Genomic DNA, 25,199 nt, shown 5'->3' with positions numbered 1-25,199 from the left:
ACGGTTCTCAACACAGGTTTGTGGAGCGGATAAAGCCATCCATCATCATCCAGTCATCATGTGCTGAGCACCTGCTAAGAGCCAGGTACTGTTCTTCGCACCAAGGACGGAGCAGTGACCACAACAGCAGAGTCCTGGCCTCTGGGAGCCTATGTTCCCGTGGGGAAAAGAGACACGCACAGAGTTTGAGAGCGGGAGAAAACAGAGCAGGATTAAGGGGGTTAGGGGCTGCCAGGGGTGGGGGTGACGTTGCTCCTTGGTATATTGCAGACGGTCTCTCTGACAAAGTGACTTCTGAACAGAGACTTAGAGGAAGTGAGGGAGCAAACCGCACAGATACGTGCAGAAGGCATGTCTGGGCAGAGAGAAGGCGGAGCAGAGGCCTGACGCAGCACGTGCTCACTGTTTCTTATTTGTGTGTGAGGAAGATCAGCCCTGAGCTAACATCCATGCCAATATTCTTGTTTTTGCTGAGGAAGACTGGCCCTGGGCTAACATCTGTGCCCATCTTCCTCCACTTTATATGGGACGCCGCCACAGCATGGCCTGACAAGCGGTGCATCGGGTGCACGCCCTAGATCTGAACCCAGGCCGCCAGCAGCGGAGCGTGCACTTAGCTGCTACGCCAGGAGGCCAGCCCCATGCTCAGTGTTTCTGAAGAACAAGAGGCCGGTGTGGCTGCAGTGGACGAATGAAAAGGCTTTTATCTCCTTTTCTACTTGATTAAAATTGAGCACACAACACAATTCAGTAATTGAAAAAGATGTATTAAAATATTCACGAAAGTACAACGAGTGAAAAAAACAAAAAATAGTAATGAACTTGATGGTTTTTCCTTGGCTGGATACATTTCCATTGAAAAACTACACATGATTTGGAATTTTAACCTCTAAGTAATCCCTTTTAGGTGCTCCCTTACGAAAACCACGTGTAATTTTAAGAGGTTGCAATAATAAGACACAGAAAGGGCAGCTCTGCCATTTGGAAGCAACCCCACTGTTGTCACCTGTGGTCTGGGACGGGAATGCTGGGACACGGGAAAGGGCCGAAAGATCCACAGGAGGCGGCGTGTAGAGGTTAGGAAGCAGCCCCGACCTTGAGGCGCTTGACCCCAGTGTGAGCAGCTCCTTTAGATGAGCCTGTCACAGACCCTGGACGGGTCGCTGGAAGCTGACTGCCCTTGCCCGGGGAGGAGGGTGGTGAGGAGGGGGCGATTCTCCTCCAGAATGCCCAGTGGGACGGAGTCTGAGCTGTCTGGTTGGGTGCGGAGACCATGCGGTCGCGCAGGAAGGAGGCGGCATGGGGAAGGGGGGCGCCTAGAGGTGTCATTAGAGGGAGGGCTGGGCTGCAGCTCCAGGGGGCAGCTTCACAAACATAGGGTCCTCGGTCCTCACCCCGAGGGAGGAATTAGGACTCTTGCTATCAGGAGGTATCCGGAATGTATAGTTTATTCATAGGACCTGTTGAGAAAGGAGAAAAAGGAAAATGCCCCTTTTCTCGGTAAAAAACGACTGTAAGGAAACATTACACATATAAATGTACACACTTGCTCACTCGACAGTTTGTGTCTTTTCTACCTTAAAAGCGGTCTTGGTACAATTCTCGCAGTGGCAGACGCTCACAAGAGTATCCTCATCTTGGCATCAGTTTGAAGAATGGTGACAATCCCAACATCCCCCCTCCCTCCCTAAGACATAAAAGAGGCCTTCCAAAGGCTCCTGTAGTTTTCAACATAGATGCAGAAAAGTTTTCGGGTGCAAGGTAAAGTGGGGCACTTCGCGGAAATGTCTGGGGGCAAGCACTCTGCGTCCGCACTCGTGTGGGGCTGCGAGCGTGGGGAGAGTGAGACACGCCGAGCTGGCACGTTCCCCCACCCCACACGGAACACAGACCAGACGCTGCCCAGCTTCAGAAGACGGTGTGCGTGTGACTACAAAACCCGCGCCCTGTCTTACCTCTAAGCGGGCTGTAAGCTGGAGCGTTATGGGAGCAACAGCCAGCAGCTCCTCGGGGAAGAAAAGACCACACGCGTGCAGAGCTAGTTTTGAAGCCCATAGGCCCTTTCTCTATTTTACCACCTCACGCACACCTTTAAATCTAAATCCTGCTTGAGTCCCTTTCTGAATTCTCTTAGCACTCAGCCTTCAAAGTCCCTCACCAAGACGACAGAGGAGGAGAAGGAAAAGGAAGCAGCTCACAATGGCCCCCAAACTAAACGGGAGAAACACCAACCAGCACTACCCTTACGCACTCCCGCTCACCCAACACGTTCTGTGACCGTCTCGTCAGCATTCTTCCTGTAACTGGGGGCTTTCAGACCATTTCAAAGGGAAAAAAATCCTTTTAAAAAAAATAATCCAGAAAATGGGGGAATGACAATATAAATAAGTGTTTAATGATCTTCACCATGCTATTCATTCCCAGTAAAAAATAAAAACTCATAGGTTTGAGATGGGGTGGGGGGAAGGCAAGGGGAGACAATGAGTTATTGTAAAGGATATCCAATTGTCTAGATTTTTCCTTATCTCATTGTTTATCAATTCCACATAATGGGAGGGAAAAGTGGAAAACAACAACAATAAAAACAGGAACAGAGAGGAGATTCCCAAAGTAGAAGCACTAGCCCTACTTGCTAACTTAACAAATCCAGACCCTCTTCAACCTCAGAGGTCGTGGAGGCACCATGAAGCTCTGATGGAAGCATGCCTGAGGCTGCCTCTGGAAGCACGACTGCTGCTTTATAAAGAAGATTCTCTAGAGAGAGCCCTGGGGTCCTGCAGGCTGGCTGTCTAGAGATCCCACTTCTGCCAGCTTGGAAGGAAATGAAACTCCTCTCCGCCACCTGGCTGAGGCTCTTACAGCAAGCAGGAAGGACTTCGGCAAAGGGTATAGCTGATACCTGTTCTCTCCAAATGGTACAGTACTCCTCAGGCACGGCCGGGGTGTTCTACTTCAACTACATATGTGGTCTTGATCTGAAAGCACCGAGAAAGAAGTGACCTCTGGCGTTTCTCCTGTGCCAATCTTGCCATGGTGCAGAAAGCCCAGGCAGGGCGTCGGGATCCACTCGACGGCACTAACAACAAAATCTCACTACGATGAATCCACAAACTGATATGATTAAGGGTGTAATATTAAAGTAAGTTCACACAACATATAAAGCAAAAAACCGCCCTGTATTTTAGAGAGAAAAACATCAACAAAGACTTCTCAAACTGTCTTCAAGTGGCATAGCTAACAGATGTTTTCCAAAAACTAGAACCGAATAGGCGGTGCTGACACTGGCTTACAGGCCAGCCTGGATGTGCTTCCGGCACAGTACTTCCATTTTCCAGCTACAATAAATGCTAAGACTGGTTAAGCCCTTCCACAAAAAGGCCATGTCTATAGGAATACTAAAAGATCTGCTACTGTCTCCATTAAGGCAAACCACATCTAAATGATGGTGATAGGAATGTTTCTGAGTTTTCCCAGCTGTAAATGACCCTGAACAAAAGTACAAAAACAGCAAGACAATTTATATATACGTGGAATCACACCATCTTTTCATCATGCAACACTGGCTCCTCACGTCGGGAAGATTAAATAGAATATTTATCCATATCCTTTATACACATCTTTTTCCCCCTCTATGAATAAACATGTGCTGTCCTTGCCCAGGGTTCCAAGGCCACACGTGACTGGGCCACATTTTCTGCACAAGAGTCCAGTTTGGATTTGTTTCTTGCTTAGGATATGATCTGGGTCTTCTCTTAATTCTTCCGGATGTCCGCATACACCACAGACTCGGACTTGTTAATCTTGTCACTGTGATGTCCGCCAGAGTGGTCTAACTGCGCGTATATGACTGGGCCCTGGAGAAGAGAAGCAGAATTAGAGGTTTGGAAAAGCTGTGGTCCCGTTAGGTGCAGGTGTGGAAGCAATAATTAAAGAGATAATGTTAGGGTTCCAGAGCAGAGAGTTCCCTCTTTTGAATGTCTTCAGGAAGACTTCTTAGGAACAATACGTCCAGGAATGACTTTAAAACAAGGTGGGTATATGTTGATAATTGTTAAAGCTGGTACATGGGGATGTGTTACCTTGTTCTCTCTACTTCTGTATATGTTTGGAAATTTCCATAACAATATAATATTCCTTCTCAGGAGTTACTCTTAATATCTGTCATAGAATTCCTCAATCCTTGTAATTGGGATCAGAGTCTTAAGGGCTAAGATGGGCACTTGTACCAACCTGAGACCCACTGAAATCATAAGCTTCAGAATGATACATGTAAGAAACCAACATACTCAGTGCTGCCCAAAGATACAATCAATTTGAACCAGTCATTTTATATAAATAGGCACTTTAAAACATTTCAAATATTTTTCCACATACCTACTTATAATTCTTTTAGTCTGATCCTATCATAACCAATAAAAATACTGCTGCTTTGATATCTAAGATCAGATAACTGCTTTTCCTGTTTCAGAATGAAATTCAAAAGAAAAAACAAAAAGCCACAATCTGTAGAGATATAAAGAAAAACCCTCGATGGACTAAAGTAGGAGAGATCATTTCTTAGCCTCAGCAGGCAGGAAGAGTGCTGTCAGGGTCCCCCCAGGAGAGCAAGGGGAGGTTGGGCTGCCTGGTGCAGAGCGAGGCCTCTGACTCCTGGGAGAGGAGGTCTGAGCAGAGGCTGGGGGCTCAGACATCACGCAGGAGGTTGCACTTCATGCCCTTTACAGTCCCTTCCAACCTAGAGATTCTAAAACTGTCAACAACAACAACATAACCACCGAGGTTTCAAAAGAAAAGTTGAACACAACCCAAAGCCGACTTGTCTCGCAATCCAGGGACACTCTCCTTGGGAAGCCTAATATTGTGCTTAAGCTTTCAACTTTGAAATCACAAACTCAGTAGCCAAAGCATGTGGTTTACAATAAACATCTTACTCCCATCTAGGAGCCCCCACAACCCACATCCATTAGTGTGTAACCGGGCTCCTGGTGCGTTCGGGCACCCCGACTTCCCAGGACAAACCCAGCTGTGAGGCTCCACAACGGTGCAGCTGGAGTGGGGGTAGAAGTCACCCCGAGGGCTGGACCCACCTGCTCTGTGGCAGATCCGCTGTCTGAATTCACGAGAATTTCTTCTTGAGGTGGCGGCACTGGTGAGCACCAGCCACATGGCCTCAGGCATGGCTGTAAACCCCTAAGCATCAGTCTCTGCGTTTCTAAAATGGCATTAATAAAGTATTACCCCTCTTAGAGTTGTTGTGCGAATTAAATGAGATGGTATCTACACATAACCGAAGCAGTGTCTGACAGCACTCAATACGCATTAGTCATTATTGTCATGAACATCTTGTTCTGCAAATATACTTTATTTTATTTATTTTTTTTTTAAAGATTTTATTTATTTATTTTCCCCCCAAGGCCCCAGTAGATAGTTGTGTGTCATAGCTGCACATCCTTCTAGTTGCTGTATGTGGGACGCAGCCTCAGCCTGGCCGGAGAAGCGGTGCGATGGTGCGTGCCCAGGATCCGAACCCGGGCCGCCAGCAGCGGAGCGCGCGCACTTAACCACTAAGCCACGGGGCCGGCCCTGCAAATATACTTTAAAACACACTGAGGTAACTGATCAAGTGAATCAAGCAGTCAGACTCAATGGGTGTGTCTTTGGTCTGTAAGTCCATCCTGCGGAATATAACAGACCACGTTGTTAATACTGGATCAAACAGACCCTCTATATTCATCTCAGAAAGCTGCAAGTTAAATGCGAACTTGAAAGGAAAACAAAAAGAAGTTAATAAAAACACTTATTTTCTACTACTAGGAACAGAATGAAAACCAAGTGTTCTCTAGTAAGTTCATTGATCCCTGGTAACAGTCACTTCCAAGAACAGGACAGATTCTGAAATTAAATTACATAACTTCCTAGATAACGAAACCTCATATCATAATTCCTGGAGACTCACTAGGAGTTTTGGGGTGTATTCACGGGGGAAGGAGTTTATACCATGTGACGGATTGTAAAAACGGCTACAAACTCTTTCCCTTGCAATAGAATGCTGTAGCTCTTCCCACCAAGAGTAAGAGCCCACTTCTCCACCCCTTGAATCTGGGCCGGTCTTGTGCCTTGCTTTGACCAAGAGAATGTGGCAGATGTCACGCTGTACAAGTTCCAAACCTAGACCTCATTAGGCCTCACAGTTCCCACTCTCTTCCTGATCTTGGGACTCATACAGCCACCACCACCATGTGAAGAAGCCCAAGCTAACTGCCGGCTGGTGAGAGACACACAGCTCAGTTGCCTTCTGTCTCTCTGGCCAACAGCCTGCCAATTGATAAGACTATGAGTGAGACCACTGCAGACTGTCCAGCCAACTGCAGATGCACAAGTGAGCCAGCAGAGATCAGCTGAACTGTCCCAGACCAGAAGATCCACCCAACTAACCCACAGAACCGGGAGCCAAATAAATGGAGGTTGTTTTAAGCCACTATGTTTTGAAGTGGTTTGTTACACAGCAAAGATAACTGATACACAATGTGAGTGGAAAAGAAAGACAACAGAGAAAGCAAAGAAGAAAAAAGAACACAGAATAATCTCTGAATCAGTCAGTAAATGTTAAAATGCCAGCAAGGTCTTTCATGTGAGACAGTATTGTTTTTGATGGCAAGAGAACACAACAATTTGTTGAAAGCAATTGGGACAACTGAAGAATAAAAGGAATTCCTTCCTGTTGATAGATTTGGCTTTCTTCAAATTGCTTTCCACTATCCGCTGTCCTCACTCTCTTTCCCCCGTAGAGTGTAATAAGGTCATCAAGTCAGAGATTGTGTTAATGAACCGCCTAGAGCAGTTCTCGGCAGGCTGTAGGTCTGGATGGAGGGATGGATGAAGTAACAGATCCAGAGGAATTCTGGGGTGTGAGCTGAGATCTAGGATCTGCTGACGGGTCTAGCTCAATCTAGAGAGCTCTCTGAAGTCTGGTCCTGGGGAATATTTGGAAGCTGAAGGTACCCTGGGCCTCTGTGGAACATGCCTCAGGACCCTGACTTTGAGGGCCAACGAGACCAGTCAGAACTTCAGGAGGATCCAGTGAACCAAGATCAACTTGGAAATGAACCCGCCGTTGCTAAGACATTCACTTTTGGGTATGCAACAATGAAAACACCACCACCACCACCACCTACATTAACCTAGCTGTTTCTACCGTACATATTGGCACCCACCCTCCCTACCTTCTGCTTTTTGTTTTTGGTTTTGCCACAAAGAATTACAATAGTCAAGTGAAAAATTGCTCTGGATATATTTTTTTCCCAACTATTTACTACACAAATAGTCCATAACTACTGAAAATGTTTCAGGAAACTAATTGCTTGACCTAGGTCTATTCTTTTAGTTCCAATTAGAGATAAAAATGTCCCTGAATTCTACTTGAATGAAACTTATTCCAATATAAAAACGTACTGGTGAAGGCGTGGGGAGAGGGTCCGGGATGGGAGGGTTATGGAAGAACCAGGAGCAGCACTACCTGTAAACACATACTAATGACTCAGCAGCTGTTCCGGTCTGTCCTGAAGTACTTTCCACAGTGTCTGTAGCTGGTCCTTCGGGCCTCAGAGGAGTCCCTCCTGACCCCCCAGCACGGGGATCTCTAAGAAAGAACAGCTGCTCTCACCATGGCCTCACTGACTGTTCACAAAACACCTTTCTCAGTATTTATTTCACCGGTTTTTAAAGCCAAATACAGATGTGAAACGCGGCCATGTGTTCTGACTCCCTTTGAGATGAGACTCATACTGATGATCAGAAGGGAGCTGACAAGAATTAGACGGGCAGGATGGAATCAGCACACGCTTTAGAGCCAGACAGATCTGGGTCTGACACCAGCTCTGCCTCTAACTGCTGCCCTCGAGCGAGTGACTCAACCTAACTGGCCTCAGTTTCTTCAGGCGTAAAATAGGGACGATAAAAGAACTTCCCCTAGGGCTGTTGTGAGGACTAACTGAGACAATGCACACCACATATGTCTTCTCGAAACATCGCCACTTCTACGTACTATCGCTGACAAATACATAGCCATTCCACTCAATCACTGTTCTCTAAAACACACCTGCCGTTTGCATACACAGCATTAACATTTCCAGAAAAGGATCTAGAAAACCAACTGTTCATAAAGCATATACCCAAAAATTATTTTAAACCAATGTCAGTCAAAACTAGGCTTTACAAAGAAAGATTTTACTTATATTTTCCCTAATGCCAGAATACTCCAAACTCTAGGCAGTGCCCACCTAACACCCTTCCCCACCCAACCCCCCACTCCGCTTTGCTGGAAGAACTATACTCTGGCTCTGGTGTTCACCGCCCCTCTGCTCAGGAAATGACCTCACCCTCCCCCGCCCCCAGGGGTGAAGCCATACAACTCCTGTCCCCTGCAGAGACTGGAAGAGGCACCAGCATGTGACCCACTCTGGCCAGTGGGGACTAGGAGGAGTTTGCTGGGGCGCTTCTGGTAAAGGTTCTCCTCCCTAACAAGAACTGCGTGGAGGAGATTCAGCGGTTCTCCGAGTTGCCCCTTTTCCCGTGCTGCCTGAAACCATGACAGCCATCTGGAGGCTGAGAGAAGGAGCCTGAGAACAAAGACAACATGCAAAGGATGAAAGACTAAGATGGAAAGAACTTGTGTCTTTAATGACACTGCTGGGCCACGGAACTAATGAACATAGAAGTACCCTGCTTGGGACCTCTTGTGACTTAATAAACCTCTTATTGTTAAAGTCACTTTTAGTCAAGTCTTCTGTTATTAAGTCTTCCAATTATAACAAAAATAGTGACCACAGACAGACGAGTAATACAGCAAACTTAACGACCTGCCTGGGCATTACGTTTCCCTTGTGTCAACTTCCTTCTTAGAGCGCTAGTCTTCTCTCTCTCTTCTGATAAAATAATGTGGAGTTATCTATTCCTCCAAATAGTTATGACTAATGCTATTAGATTCTCAGATGATGCCTGCAGGCAGGAAATGGGAGGCTCTGCTGATGAAGGAATATGTATGACAGAACCCTTGGAAGAAAGCGCCAAGGGAGAGTCTGCACATATTCCTACCACGTCCGCATTTCACAGATTTGACTGCTAATATGTGGACAGCAACTGCCTAAACCTGTCCTTATAAGGCACAGTGTACCACGGACTCTTATAATTAGAAATGGAAAGATGAGAAGGAGTTTAGAGGTCAACTTGCCCCAAGCCATCATTTCAAAGATGAGGGAGCAGATGTTGAGGTTAAATAATTCTCCCCAAGTTAACACCATTAGCTGGACCCCAGAGTCAATACTAGTTTGTAACACATCACTAATCCTTAAAACATTACCTTGGAGTTCATCTAAATATGAAGATATCCTCAAGGTCGTTCGTTAGATTATTAAAAAAAAAAAGTGTTTCTCAGGATATTAAAAAAAATTTCTCCCTATCATGGAAAAGCCTAAAAATGATCTGAACAACCCAGGAGACTCTGGGGTTCTTGAGGGCAGGAACTGGGTGTTCCCCATCCCTGCACTTCCCACGTCCAGCCTGCACTGCATGTGTGGTGAGCACGCAAATGCGTGTGGACGTGACCCCGAGAACATACAATGCAGCGATCAGATGGTAAAAGAACTGCTGTGCTTGGTTGTGCTCACCTTTGAAGGGTATTTGATCTCATCAATTCCCTAATAAGATGAACATATCAGGTCAAGGAAATTCTTCCTAAACAGTGAAAACCTCCGCCTCACTTGGAACAAACTGAAGATACAGTACATTGTAAGGACTCCGGGGAGGACAACTCCCATAAAATAGTCTGGAGCTCTGAAAGAGAGTTATTCCAACTCATAGGCTGAAGGTAGCATGTGATGGCACAGAAGCATCCACTGGGATCACTGCTAATGCTCTACGGAGCTTGGGAACCTTGTGGAGTGTCTGGAGCAAATGTTTTAACCCTAGGAGAGCAGCTCCTGTTGTAAGTCGGCACGACCACAAAATGTAAACCTAAACAAAACAGAAATTGAAAGACAAATCTGCTAGGAGATCACACAGTCCACTCAAGTCTTGTGTTAACTGGCAAAGCGTTTATAAGTTCCAGAAACAGGTAAGGCAGAAAATAGTTTTAACAACAATTATAACTGTAAAATAAGAGACACAGCACGACTTGATGAAAAATAACGGAGTGAGATAGAGGGTACTCCAGGTACATGTCACCTGAACAGAAACCCTGATTTGCAGCATGTTGGGGAGAAAAGAGGCCTTCAGGGGCCTGCACTGAGCACAGAGGAAGGAACCCAGGGCTCTCCCGTGAGGAACTCTCCAGTTTTACCCTCAATTGTAACACCACTCTGGTGTTACATCGCAAATGCTGAAAGTGACGATATGGATGGACACAACAGCTGAATTACTTCTCACCAACGTCTAGAAAATGCCGAGTCAGGCCTGGGCCGAACCCTGGGGCTTACTCACAGGAGAGACGAGCCAGTCTCTGACTCACGCACACTAGGGTGAGGTGGTGACGCTGCAAACGGGGTGGGCACGTCCTTACTGACAGTGAGCCCCCCTCTCTCCTGCCTCTGCTCAACTCCCAAGCAGGAAATCAGAGGATTTCTCTCTGGAGAAATCGACTAAACCAAGAGAAAAGACCCTCAGCAACTGACACTTAGAGGCCCCCCGTGAAAGCCAGCCGGCACTGTGTACAATCTGTGACACCCACGATCCAGTAAGTTCTATCTGTGCACAAAGAGCCTCTGATCAGATGAGAGTGCCGTAAATATGAATGGATAACCAAGGAGCATTGGGCATTTGAGGAAAGATTCTAGCATGAAAGACAAATTATAAGAGAAAAAAGGGAATTCAAAAGGAACAGAGCAAAATCAAGTAATAGAAGAAAACATAAAAATGTCATACAAAACAGAAGAAAAAATATGCTCACAGAAATACGACAATGCATCCATGAAAACAAGTACATTATATTATAATCAGAGAAAAAGACATAGCTCTTGAAAATTAAAAAAAAAAAGATAGCAGAAATAAAATAGTCAATAAAAGTTGGAAGATAAAATTGCAGAAATTTTCTAAAAAGCAGAACAAAAACTGCAAAATAGAAAAAAAAGAAAACTAAAGTATTGATCTAGGAGATGGTCAGTTCCTAACAGGAATTTCCAAAAGAGAGAACAGACAATAGAAGGAGGAAAATTTCCAAAGAATAATGGAAGAAAATATCCTAAAACTGAAGGACACGGTTTTTAGACTGAAAGAGCCCATTGAACAGCCAGCACAATGAATAAAAAAGACCCACATTTCAGAACACGAGGGATATGAAATTTGAGAACACAAGGGATAAAACAGATTCTAAGAGAAAGGGAAGAAAACTGGCCCCACACGCAGGAGCAGGAATCAGAACACTATCAACTTCTTAGCTTCTTAGCATGGCAAGCTAGAAAAATCAGCAATGCCTCAAAATGCTGAAGAAAAATGATTTCCAACCTGGAAACCTACCCAACCAGATTATCAATCAATCTTGAGGGAGGAGAATAAAAACAATTTTAGACATGCTAAAAACAAATGTATTATCCTACAGTTTGAAGGTCAGAAGTCTGAAATGGGGCTCACTGGGCTAAAATCAAGGTATCAGCAGGGCTGCATTCCTTCTGGGGGCTCCAGGGAGAATCCGCTTGTCTTTTCCAGCTTATGGAAGCTGCCTGCATTCCTTGGCTCATGACCCCTTCCTCTATCTTCAAATCTCTCTCTGACTCTGACCCTCCTGCCTTCCTCTTACAAGGACCTTTAAGGTTACATTGGGCCCACACAGATAATCCAGGAAAATCTCCCCATCTCAAGATCCTTAATCTTAACATTAAGGCTGCAAAGTCCCTTTTGACAGGTAAGGTTACATATTCCACAGGTTCCAGGGATTAGGATGTAGACAGCTTTGGAAGTTATTAATCCACCTAGCCTGCAAAGTCTCAAAACTTTTATTTCCTGTGCATCTTTTCTCAAGAAGTTATGAAGGAGGGCCGGCCCTGTGGCTTGGTGGTTAAGTGCGCGCGCTGCAATGCTGGTGGCCCGGGTTCGGATCCCGGGTGCGCATCGAGGCACCACTTCTCCGTCCATCCTGAGGCCGAGTCCCACATACAGCAACTAGAAGGATGTGAAGCTATGACATACAACTATCTACTGGGGCTTTGGGGGGAAAAAATAAAATAAATAAAATCTTTAAAAAAAAAAAAAAAAAGAAGTTATGAAGGATACATTCCACTATAATATTAGCTCCATGAAAAACAAAAAATATTGTACAAGAAAGCAAATGTCTGTGGTACAATGGTGAAAAAAATAAATACATGTAGCACTGAAAAATAACCACCTAACTACAGTGAGATAACAATACTGGGATGAGGCATGTGTGTATATATGTGTATGTACGTGTATGGTGAGAAGAAGGGCTGGGGGGAAAAGAGAACTAAATTCTCATATTCCATAACATGGAGCTAACAGATAATATCTAAAACTGAAAAATCTAGAAGTAGCAATACAATAAAGTTGTTTAGAAATATGAAGATAAACACCAGAAGAAATGGCTAGAAGAATGCAAAAGTGTTTAGCTATTATTTCTTTAAATTTTTTTCTCACTCCCATCTCTCTTTTCCTTCTCAGATTCCAATCAGATTGCTTGATATTGTCCACTGGCTTACTACTACAGCTCTGTACATTTTCCCCAATCTTTCTCTTCATGCTTCATTTTGGATGATTTTCATTGCTATGCCTTCATGTTTACTGATCTTTTCTTCTGTAGTGTCTAATCTATTGTATATGCCATCTAATATTTTTTTCAGTTCTAAAAGTCCCATTTTGGTCTTTTTTATACTTCTATTTCTCTCCTCATTATGTCAAGCTTTCCTAACATCTTTAAGTTTACTTATAAGATTTATAATACTTATTTTAAGGTCCTTGTCTATGAATTCCATCATCTCTGTCATTTCTGGCTTTGTTTCTATTGGTTGATTTTTGCCTGGTTATGTGTTTTATTTTCCTGCTTCTTTGTATGCATTGTAATTTTTTATTGGTGCCAGATATTGTAAATTTTAATTGTCGAGTACTAAATTTTGTTGTATTCTTGTAAAGAGTGCTGGACTTTGCTCTGGCACGCAGCTAAAATACTTTCAGATTAGTCTGCTTCTTTAAAGGCTTCCTTTATGCTTTTCTATGGAGGGTCCACGGTATCCATACTCAGGTGCTAACAGCCCTACTACTGAGGCGTGACATTTCTGGGGACTCCCACCAATACCCCGCATATTATGAGGTCTCTCCACTCTGGCCTTTAGGAACTCACACTATCCCCAGCCCTGTGTGGGCTCCAGGCACTGTGCAACCTGCCGCTTTACAGGTGGTTCTTTCTCCATCACAGGAAGTTGCTCCCACGCATGCACAAATCCGCACTCAGCAAAGGCTCAAGGGACCCCACTCCCGATCTCTGAAGCTTTCTCTCTCTGTGCAGTTTCTTCTTCTCTGTGACTCTGTCTCATAAATCCTAGCCACCTTGGCCTCGCCAAACTCCGACTTCTGCCTCCTCAATTCACGAGACAACTGAGCTCTCTTTCTGTTGCCCCTCCCGCACCACAGTCTGGAAACGCCTCGAGGCAGTAAGCTGGGACAATCACAGGGCTCACCTTATTTGTTTCCTTTCTCCCAAGGACCACAGTGCTGCCCAACCTGTTTTGCAATGTCCAAAAGCCATGGTTTCTTTTTTACTTTTCTAGTTTGTTTTCAACAGGTGAGCAACTCCCATAGCACTTCAAAGGTAGAAGAAACAGTTTCCAAGGCTTCCTTAGCTGTTAGGCTTGTCTGCAACTCTCAGGCCTTTGTTCACAACCCTATTCCCATTCACAGCGCACATCAGCTAACACGAGGCACCTCAGGTATACCATGTGATCCGAGAGAGACAGACAGACAGACCAGGAATAAGTAACAAGACTGATGCTGTGATAGATCATGTGCTCTCCAGAAATGGGAGTTCTAACCCCACTTCTGTCACTAACTGCCTACGTGCTTTTAGTAATTTAACATCACAGTGCCTCAGTTTCCCCACCACATTTAACAACTGTGGAATTAGACTATGGGTACTTCTTCTACAAAACACTGTTATTATTTTCTTTACTTCCTCTTAAATCCACCCCCCACCCACCCTTAAACACCTCCTCAGGACAAAGCTATAGCTACCCAAATTCCTGATAATGCTTCCTACCCCAGAAGAATGGAATTTCTGCCATGCCACAATCATAGTTACAATAGCATAGCCCAAACACAATCTTACCCACAATGCTACATTCTGTGCTAAGTTCCAAATAAAAGTGATTTGTCTTTTCTACAAAAACTAGAAACCAAAGCCTTTTCTCATTCATCAAGCCTACTAATTATTCAGATAAATGCTTACTTTCCATTTCTTCTAAAAAATTCATACAACATAATTTTTCTCTTTTATTTTCAATACCAAGAATATCAACTTTTTCCTGCTAATTCCTTGTCTTATAGAGCACCTCAATACAGATTCTAGTTCACTAGATTTATTTCCTTGCACAACTAAGGAAGAATCTTTTACACCTGACACAGCCATTTCCTAATTCCACTTGGGCCCGAGGAGCCACATTATTAGTTAACAATCTGTTAGCGGTAGTTTGGTGGAAATCTTTCCTCAGGTCAGATTCTTCTCCATATATTCACCTGTAGTCCTCCTAAACCAGCTCTTAATTCCCCTCTCCCTTCTTGCTCTGTCTGTTTCTGTCTGTCTGTCTCACTCTCTTTCTGTCTCATGGTTCAGTATTCCTTCCTGCACCCGGGAGAGTGACAGAGCACCAAACTGTAGAGCACGGTACTGTGGCCAGAACTGCAATCAGCCGTTACCTGGTGAGATCCAGAAGGCAGGCTCTTTACTAGACCCTCTGTGTCGAAGGGGGACATCCGTGGAGCCTGCTTAACTGGAGACACACTCTCTGATGTGCTGCAGCTGATGAGTTGGCAAGTGGGAGAGCAAATGTAAAAAAAAAAAAAAAAATTAAAATTTTTTCTATAAAAATATAGAAATGCAAGTGATGACAAGATGAAGCAGTAGACGTGTAAAAACAAAACAACAGAACAACGGGTATCAAAACGCTCACATATCTTGAAACTACTTTTTATCCCTGACACGTTCTTCCAAGTCCATGAACCTGCTCCGGGGGAGGTACAGAAACCAGTGTGGGGTAAGCTCTTTGCCCCAGTTTACAGCAACGGTGTCTGCTGAGGGGGACTCCGGCTACAATAATACATCTATCCTTTTGCTCCTTTGCCTTTTTCCCCTGCCATCAAACCTCCTTTGGGATAAAGGTTTAAAGGAGCAAGTCATACCTTCTTAATGGCAATTTGCTTTTGTAATTATCAAAAGCAACATTCTTCTGAACGTATTTCAAAAATTACAGACACATCCAGACTCACAAGCTTGGCTCGTCTCATTCTTTCCACTCCCTGGCTCTCCATATTTTATTTCCCCACCAATACCACAACCAAACCAAAGAAAACCCAGGAAGTCAGGAATGGTAAGAAACTGTGGAAGCCACATCACACAGGCTGAATGTTTTCAGGGGCACAGGGGTCTTCAACAACAAGCCCTATCTCATAAATAAACCGGGAACGTGAATGCCAGGATTCCCTAATGAAATGGGTCATCAGCAGAGCTTAAATCTTTTATAACGTATTTTTGAAAAAAATCTTAGGAGTTTGGAGAGGATCACGTTTAAAATGTTGTTACTAAGACCAAATCATAACATGCATTCTGCAAACTGTGTCTTCTCTGAAATGGGAGGCTATATGCCCCAAACCAAAATGGTCTGAATATTCTAACACAAAGAGGGTCTCAATCACCAGTAATATCATTCACGTATGAAGAAGGAAAACTAAAATATAGACACACACAAAGGCATTTTACATGAAGAACATATATGGTCAGATGATCATACAACCTCTAGGTAACTTGACAACCCAATTTCATTGGGATGGTATGCTCGACATGTTTCTAATTACAGACACATGACATATTTGTGGACAAACCACAACAGCTGTTGGGTTAGCTCAGAGCTAGCTGGTTAGTTGTCAACAAGGGAGACGGGCTGAATACATACACATGAATATTAACAGCAACGGGCGATGTGATTAGTTACCATGTGTCTAGTGGGAGTGGAGGAGGAGACCCAGCCCTGTTACAGTCCCAATGTGTCGTCTATGTCAGCTTTCCTTAAGAAGTGGAAGATAAGCAGGATCTGATCCCGGCACACCAAGGTAGAAAAGGCAGGGAGGGAAAAACCAAAGTAAGAAGAACAGCAGCATTCACGATGCCATGCAGGATTGGAAGGCAGGCTTTTTTGCCCCTTTACTAACCCCAAAGCAAGAACTACAGAGACTGGCATGTCACCACCCTGGATTAGTCTCACGTTGAAAACCAACACTCCAGTTATATTTCATCATGAAACACTCACCATGCAAGGGGGTAGATACAGTCAGCAGAACAGAAGCATTCCAAGCAAGTAATATGTGAGTTTGAACTCGTTAAAACACAGCGCTCCTAAACACTAGAGCAGCAGATCCCAAAGAGAGAGGTTCCCACCGCCCCCCAGCAAGGGCGTCCCGGGCATGCAATCCTCCCAGCTCACAGCCCTTCGGGATGGGCAGGTGAGCCGTGCACTCCGGGCCACAGCTCGTGCTACCTCGCCTGCGCCCAGCCTTCACTCTGTCTTACCACACGAGTTCTACAGAGCTTACGTGGTCAGCTCTCCAGCTGGAGTGGGGAAGAGAAGGTCTTTCCATTAGACACACACCCAGGCTCAAGTGTGTGCTCTCTGAGAAGCCATAAACAAAAGGAATTCTACTTTTCGGTATTGCCGGTATATTTTGGTGTTTAACTCTTATTACCCCAGCTTGGTTGAGGCCAGCCATGCATTCGAGAAGGGTCAAAGCAATAATATGGATCACAAAACTACAGAAAGGAAAAGCCCTGCATCCTTGCATCGGGTGGGGTTGTTTACTAGCACAACTCTTCTTGAGTAGAGTTTGGTATTTGCCCAACTGGAAATAAGAGCCTTATGAGATTATTGCCAAGAGATGAAAATTAACCTCTTGAATTGAGTAAGTGATGGCTCTGGCTTAATAATACTAATTGCAGAGTGGACGGTACTGACACACACGGCAGACTGCTGAGCAGTTCATGTCACCAAACCCGAGAAAGAAACTGTACAACAGGGATGAGTGTCACAGTCCACATTTAATGGCAGCCACTGATCTCTGCTTGCCGATGTCAGAACTCCTCCAAAGGAGACGGCCCGATTCTGGCACTAAAGCAAACAGTAGCTAATTCTTCACAATTCTTTCTCCATAAAAATGCAGACGTTTTTATAAACCCTGATTCCTGTCCTCCAACCCTTCCCTAAAAGCAGTGTTTCTTACCCAGTGTAATCCCGCTTGGAGTTTTTCCTTCTATAGAGGACGGCCAGAATCATGCTGATGAGCAGAGTGAGGCCTAGGACCACGGCAGTAACTATCCCCACCACCACCCAAACCGGAAACACGGGCAAGATCTCTGGAGAGAAAGAACGAAATAGTGTTAAGGTACATTGCTAACAGAGAGAAGAAATGGACTTCTACTAAATGAATAAGCAAGTGTCTTCCTTTAGTAGTTATGACACCCTCTTTTATTATCCAAATTATGAGATCCTGGTATCTAAGTGATGACATACAAATATTAGCTGATAAAGAATGAACTACAGGGCCGGCCCCGTGGCTTAGTGGTTGGGTGCGCGGCTCTGCTGCAGGCGGGCCGGGGTCGGATCCCAGGCGCCAAGACCGACAACTGCTTCTCCGGCCATGCTGAGGCCGCGTCCCACATACAGCAACTAGAAGGATGTGCAACTATGACACACAACTATCTACTGGGGCTTTGGGGGAAAAATAAAAAAACAAATAAAATTAGAGTTCCAGTGGCCTGTGCTATGGATTTAAAAAAAAAAAAAAAAAGAATGAACTACAGAACTAAGCATTTCTACACACACAATCCCTCTCGATGCTCTAAAATCAAAGAAAAACTGGGGATGTGAATTTACCTCAATCTACCCTCCAACAAAGCAGACTTTGTCTCAAAATGAGACACCAGAACCTGCATTTCCTGCTTATTCTCACAAAAGGGAAGAAATAGCTGTACTGTTTGTGCAAAAGTTAAAACTTTCTCCTGGAGAATATCGAAACACATTAGTCTCCTTCTTTCCCACTGCCCGCCTCCTCTAACCATACTGAATTTGGTCTTACTTTTAATTAACATCGAAAAATTAATGCTCCTGACATGAGATCAACAGGCTTCAGACAGCAGGTACATAAACGGAGAAATCGGCTGCTCTGGTTGGAATGAGCAGCAGCTCCCCGCCCCCCAGGCAGCTTTGGTAGAGCCACAGGTCCACGGAAACAGGGAGCATAACCGTGTGGCAAAACTCTCCTTTCAAACACACTGGAAACGTAACTCTTGTTCTCCGACTAAACACGAGACAAAGGGCACTGGGTCATTACTGCAGAAATGCTCGAGGAAGTACCTTTCTCTACAACGTAGAGCCGAATGTGCCCCGGCTGGACAACAATGTCAGGAGGGTTTTTGACGTCACAGATATAGGTGCCGTTGTGTATAAACTGCATGTTTTCTATGTTGATTGATGCATCTTTCTTGTCCAGGTCTCCAGCCCAGCTGATTCTGTCCTTAAATGGTGGATAATTCCCAGGATACACTTGCCCGTGGGAGTAGTGGAAAAACTGCAATTAGAAAAAAAGAACACGTGAGCTATTCTCAGAGGCAGAAGTTCTAGACTCTGTGACAGCCATGCTGTGAAAAGTTCTTTTAAAAAAGACTTCATACGGAAAGAAATACGTCTCATTACAAATCTCAAGCGATGGGGCCTGAGCCGGACAGAGGTTTAGGAATCGGGGTTCGATCCTGTTTCAGTTGAAGAAATAAACACGTCTATCATCTCTCATCCTCTCAATCTCCCAGTGATGAAGTGATTACCACCCACGTTTTTATAACTAAGGAAATGGAGACCCAGAGAAGCCATCTGCCCGAGGTCACAACGGTAACAGGTGGTGGATCCAGAATCCAAGTCAACCATCTGACGCTTCAGAGCCAATGCTCTTGTGACGACACCGCGATTGAGCCAGCGAAGCCAAAGGTTTCCGTCTCAATTCACAAAGCGCACCATGAAGACACACCAACACGTGGAGAAAAAGAAGCCCACATAGCACAGATCATGGGTTTCATCACGGGATGATGGGTTTCTCCCTCTTATTGCTTTCTTATGGAAAAGTCATGGGTATGTGAGAGGAACAAAACCCAGACAACCCAAAATGTTCTCGCCTGTCTTTGAAGGTTCAGCCTTTAGCCCCTTCCTCTTTCCGCTCTCACTCACCCCAGACCTGCCTTTAGCAAAGGAACTCATTTCTCAAAGTAACTGTCAAACCCAGCACCCTGGTGGCAAGGCAAAGCCTAGTTGGCGGGATCTATCCTGACACTTGGCTTTGATCCAAGCAGCTCTGCTGGAGTCTTGATGTCTCTGTTCTTATTCACGGATGGGGTGAGAGTGGGCTTAGGGGTAGAAACCAGCATTTGTCAACCACTGAGGTCCACTGGCAATTCAAATAGAACATTTTTGGAACCCTCTGCGCACGTTGAAAACCCCTGTGCAAGCTCATCCATTCCTAGGATTTAATGACCATCTATATTTTCTTAACTCCCAACTTCTTTCTCCATCCATAGTGTCTCCTGAGCTCTAGACTCCTCACCCCACTGCTGGCTCACTGTACCACCCCGCTGCCCCTGCCCTCCCCGTTTGTCACTCTCTCCTGTAAACTTCATCTTCGACCTGTGTATCTCATCTTGACTGAGGGATACGTTCCAGTCTCCCAAACCAGAAATCCTGGCGTTATCCTTGATTCCTCTATCTTCCCCCCCATGCAATTAATCGCCCAATCCTGTCAATTCTGCCTCTTGCCTTCTCTCAGTGCTCTCTTCTCTCTCTTCAGTTCCCACTGATAATACCTGATTTTATACCCTCATCATCTTGGACTGTGGCCTCTCAATTGGTCTGTCTGACTCCAGCCTCAACCTCCTCTAATCCATCCTCCACAATGTCTAAACGATCATTGAAAAACAATAATAATAATAATAATAATTACCACTTATCAAATATATACCCTGTGCTTAATATAACTTAAATGCATGCTAAGAACCATGAAGAGTCTGAGATTTGATCCTCGCTGCAAGCTAAGTTCATCTGCCACAGGTTTGCAGGTGCTGGCAGAAGACAGAAGACTCCCGTGAAGTCTTTGCTTCTATGAAGACTTGGAGACAAAGGACCTTATTCTTTACAACACAGCAAGCAGCATGTTTTTATCTGGGGCCATTGCTTCCCCACCACCCCCGGACCCCCTCAAATCCCACAGGGACAGCACGGAGGGGCTCAGGCAGAGGCTGTGCATGCAGAGGCTTTGCATCACAGCTGAGGAGTCCCAAGCTTAGGGGACCCAAATCCTTTGTAATGAGCAGGGAGCCTGTCTGACCTCTGCCCCACAGGGAGGTATTATCTTTACCATACTGGACAGTAAGCAAACCTGTTCTCTGCTCCAGAGGAGACACCATCTCTGTCTTCCAAGGCTAGTCACTGCACAAGAAAGGCAGCCAGCGCGTCTGTTTACAGGCTGTGCAGAATGTGAAACACCCATGGAAAACAGTGCTCTGATGTTCGTAACCACTGTGTAAGGTGAGATGCACCTGCCAGATATTCCACAATGAGGAAAGTGAGGCTCAGAGGACTTTAGTGACCTGCTCAAGGTCACAGGTCTTAGAGAACGAATTCAAACCCAGCTCTGATTTCAAAGCTTGGGCTATTTCCATTATTTAATGCCTCTCATGTCTGATCGTATCGCACCTGCTCAAAACTCTATTCTCTATTCTTCACCAGGAAATAGACCATAAACTCTTAGCAAGCAAGTCCTTCTGTCACCTGGTCTCTGTCTTCCTTTCCCACCTCATCCACAAATACTCCCTGCCTTGGTTTCTGAACCAGCAACGCAGACCCTCACCACGTCGTTTGCCACCGCTGTGTCTCCGCGCACACTGCTCCCTCAGTCGGTCTCCCTCACCAGCCTGGGTGCCCTTGGAGGCGGGGTCTGCGCTGTGTTCATCCCTGTGCTCCTCAGCACATCGCAGGAACTACGTCTGTCTGCTGAACTGAACCGATGAGTAATGCTTTGGTCAAACCGGCAGGAAACAGGGAAACGAAACAGTAAGAAAATTCACAAAAAAGACCAGATCTCCTTATCGACCAATATTGATTGAGTGCAAGCCACCGCGCTACAGCCACGAGGGACCTCCAAGATGTGAGATAGGTCTCTCCCCTGAAAATGCTCACATTCAAGATGAAGAAGAGAAAAATGTCACAGTCAGGGACTCCACATCATAGGAGTGGCCCAGTTAATGTGGCAGTGAGTTTTAAGAAAAGCTAAAAAGGTCAAAAGAGGCCTTACGGGGGGTCAGAATGTGAAGACAGGGTACAACTTAAACGCCAAGAGTTCAGAAGTGGGAAAACAAAGCAGAAAGCATTTTTCACTAGACTGAAGGGGATCACATAAGAGAACAGAAGCAGGGCTGAAGTGCTAGGCTGGAACTGAAGTTTTTACGAGTTCTGCATTCTAGACAAGCCTTGTTAGCCACGGGAAACCATGAGGTCTCTGACAGGCGAGGTGAAAGAGCTACGGTAAGATCACGCGCCTGACGGAGCACGACTGAGGATGGAAGACCAGAGGCGGAGGAGCAGCCGCGGGGTTACTGCCCCAGGCCAGGCACCGTGTTTCTCACACAGCAGGAGGGCGGACAAAAGCCAGAGGTGAACGAAGGAGGAAGAGCCGGCAAACATTCCTATTTCTCAGGGAGGGTATGAGGGGTGCAGGGAAGTAGCACACGGAGGAGGGAAGGACAAAAAAACCCCACAAAACTCAAGGTTTTTTTTTGGTAAGGAAGACTGGCCCTGAGCTAACATCCATTGCCAATGTCCCTCTTTTTGCTTGAGGAAGATGAGCCTTGAGCTAACATTTGTGCCAACCTTCCTCTATTTTTTGCATGTGGATGCCGCCACAGCATGGCTTGATGAGCAGGGTATAGTCCACACCCAGGATCCGAATCTGCAAACCCCGGGCTGCCAAAGTAGAGCACATGCACTTAACCACTACGCCACCATGCTGGCCCCTAAAACTCAAGATTTTAAAATTAGGTCCCTAGAAGAACACAACTACTCAAAAAGGACTAGCAGAGAAGGGAAACAGAGGGGGAAAAGATGAGCTCCATTTTAGACATGTGGACTCTGCTCCCACGGACCTGGAAAGCCATCTGTGGTATGTCAGGCTTGAATTTTCCTGAAAATCTATAAAAGTCAAAAGCAGCTTGCTCATCTTATTAAATGTGTACCGACATTTGGGAGTTAAAGGATCCTGTAGCAATAACAGCATTCTGGAATTAACTGTAATCGGGTTGGTGGGTAAGTATAAACTGATTAGCTAAAAACATCAATCCGAAATACAGCATGTTTTTAATATTAAGTCTTCAGGTATGTACACCTGCCTCGACCCACACGACAAGAATGTGTTGAGCCTAAATGGAACCACTCTTTAAGAGAAAGTGATTACCTCTGGGCACCTCCTGATGCTGCTGCATTTTCTATGGACTAAACACCGGCCTCACACCTACTCTTACAGAAGACTCGAGTGGGCCGTCCTCACAAGGTTAGGTAGTGCTGTGGACCCTCCTGAGTAACTCATGTGTGCTGGTTTGCCTCACAGATGCGCGGTCTACACTGATGCCATGCTCACGTGAAGCAGCAGAATGCCTCTGACACCGTTTCCCCACAGCACCTGTGGGATGCCTGTTCTCACTCACTCCTGCACTTTGTCTTACACAGAATCACAGCCAGCTGGACCCCGTGAGGAAGTCACCTAAATTCACAATCCCTGACTTGACCTCATCCTTCCCTCCTTCTCAGGCACGACACCCGGGGGGCCTCCCTTTTTACAGATCCTGGGGGACACAGGTTCACTCAAGAATCTGGAAATCAGGTATATGTTCCAACCCAGCGCAACAGAGCTTTTCTCATGGAGACTTATATCAACAGAAAACATACAGCTGCAATAATATCACATAGGAAAATGAAGCCACTTAGGCCAAACATATAGATGTTTTCATTCCAGGGGCCACAGTCACTTCCACACAAACTCCAAGTTTTCCCAAAGAAGACCCTCAGGAACTCCTGATCTATGGACAGTGGACGGTAGTCACTCTGTTTTTTCAGGAAAGGCAGCGAGGGTAAATTCTTAACACAAGGGCCCACAGCAAAACAGAAAAAAAGACACTTCCAAATTTTCACAGATAAGCAGCAGCTATGAGGTAATTTCCTCATAGCTACCCAGAGAGGGCTTCTTACAGAAACCCTACACCACACCTTCTCAGCAGGGGTGAGATCTCCCCCAAGGGGGCAAACATTGGCTCTGGGGGCAGGGGAGGATGGGAAAAAAATCTTCCTCTTTTTATCCGTAAGGCACAGGTATACAGTAACATCTGTGGTACTAAAATTCCATGGAAGGCGGGCAGCAATAAGGAAAAAAAGTCTAAAACATGCTCCTTAGGAAAGTGATGATAAAAAAAAGATTGAGAAACATTGCTTTAAATAATCCCTAAAGCCTACAGACAGTAAATATTATTAACAAACTTTCCGTCTGAGAGAGAAGTAATATATAAGGGAAATAATATAGTAACTGGTGTTCAACAAAACAGGGATTGAACAATTCTGGCCTGTGTGGTGTGACCTTGACTCTGGGTCAGTCCCCACCTGCCCCCAATCTCCTTCCTCATAAACGTGTGGGGATTATGCGACACAGGCATGTGACGGACTCAGCACCTAGGCGACGATCAACAAACGGAACTCGTCATCATTCAAAAGAATTTATCTAGATTAAAGAAAAATGACAGACTCGGTCCCTGCCAAGTACTCACGACAATGCGCCAGTATTTACAGGGTGGTCAACACGCAGAGGGACAACAGTAACGCAGTTTGTATCAGCACCTCAGGAGTAGACATTGTCCTGAGCGTTTAACTTGCATAATCCCACTTTATCCTCAAAACACCCCTACTGGGAGGTTCTGCTGTCTCCGTTTCACAGACAAGAATCAGGATAGCCAGTGCGTGTTTAATCAGCACCTATTCGCTAACGAGCACTCATCCAGTTACTAACTAACCTTCCTCTCAACCCTCTGGCCCTGTATTTCTGTTCTGCACTCACATCACTCCAAAGTCATCGACACGCCATTCTTACTCCTAGTGACTCCCTGAGGGAGAGCAGAGACGGTGTTTTACACATTTTTGAAGACCCTCCATGCCCACTGCACAGTAAGCTCCCAATGAATACTGCCGAAGCAGGTAGACTGTCAGGTAAATCAAGGACCCTATAATTAAATCAGAAAGGAGTGTGTGTACATAGATATATATGAATACTTACAAGAAATACAAATAAAAATGGGGCAAATGAAAGCTGGAAAGATGCGGGATAAATCGTGATGAGAGTCAGCAAGATTAGTTGGGGGCTGCTCTGTAGAAGAGAGAAATTCCAAACGGGAATTGATGGTGGGAGGAACTGGCGGGTGGCGAGAGGAGAGTGGTATGCAAAGCCAGGGAAATAAGCTGCATTTAAGAGATGCTGAACTGATTTTTTCCTGGAGAGTCTGAAGCAAGAGAAGGGCCATGAAGTCTATAACAGATAACACACTCAGTCCTTCTGGAAGTGACCAGTCAGAAGCCTGGACCATTAATTACACTGCAGCAGTCAGAACCCTGTAAGGCAGGACTAGCGGAGAGCAGTCAGGCTTTCCTACCGACACAGCGGTGTCGGTCCCCTCTGGCTGGAAGCTCCAGGAGACGGAGGTCAACGTGCCGGTTGTGTTAGTGGACTTGAACTTGCATGTCAGCTTCCCTTGTGTCCCATTTGCCACGAAGATTTCTTCTGGTGTGTAAACCTCCAAGGCCGATACGCCAGCAGTCACTGGAGAGAAAGGAACAAAAGAGAGCTTCAGGGTAGGATTTAACATGAAT

At 45.3% G+C, this 25,199-nt stretch overlaps 1 protein-coding gene across 2 annotated transcripts; it reads right to left on the bottom strand.

The window, feature by feature from the left end:
* Nucleotides 1-746: 746 nt before the first annotated feature.
* On the bottom strand, nucleotides 747-25,199 carry MPZL1 (myelin protein zero like 1). 2 transcript variants are annotated; one of them, XM_087437567.1, is made up of 5 exons: nucleotides 24,983-25,199; nucleotides 18,612-18,825; nucleotides 17,479-17,611; nucleotides 14,908-15,010; nucleotides 747-3,854 (listed from the first exon to the last, which is right to left on the bottom strand). In XM_087437567.1, the coding sequence occupies exons 1-5, from the start codon at nucleotides 25,193-25,195 to the stop codon at nucleotides 3,753-3,755; spliced, it is 765 nt and encodes a 254-aa protein (XP_087293693.1). In that variant the 5' UTR covers nucleotides 25,196-25,199; the 3' UTR covers nucleotides 747-3,752. The 2 variants fall into 2 exon arrangements, 1 of the variants encoding a protein (XP_087293693.1); XR_015553814.1 differs by lacking the exon at nucleotides 17,479-17,611 and having other exon boundaries at nucleotides 24,983-25,142.

Source organism: Ceratotherium simum, chromosome 2, assembly GCF_057802395.1.
Source record: "Ceratotherium simum simum isolate JZ-2026a chromosome 2, ASM5780239v1, whole genome shotgun sequence".
Taxonomy (NCBI): Eukaryota; Metazoa; Chordata; class Mammalia; order Perissodactyla; family Rhinocerotidae; genus Ceratotherium; species Ceratotherium simum.
The sequence above is the reverse complement of the archived record's forward strand: the minus strand, read 5'-3'. Positions and strand labels throughout refer to the sequence as shown.

Bases quoted from the DNA above. Each gene is read 5' to 3' on its own strand.
- MPZL1 (XM_087437567.1), bottom strand. From the start codon at position 25,195: ATGTTAAATCCTACCCTGAAGCTCTCTTTTGTTCCTTTCTCTCCAGTG. The intron at 18,826-24,982 runs GTAGGAAAGCCT...TTCTAATTGCAG, and splicing joins GGACCGACACCGCTGTGTCG to TTTTTCCACTACTCCCACGG. The intron at 3,855-14,907 runs GTAACGGCTGAT...TCTCTTCTCCAG, and splicing joins TGCCTTCTGGATCTCACCAG to GGCCCAGTCATATACGCGCA.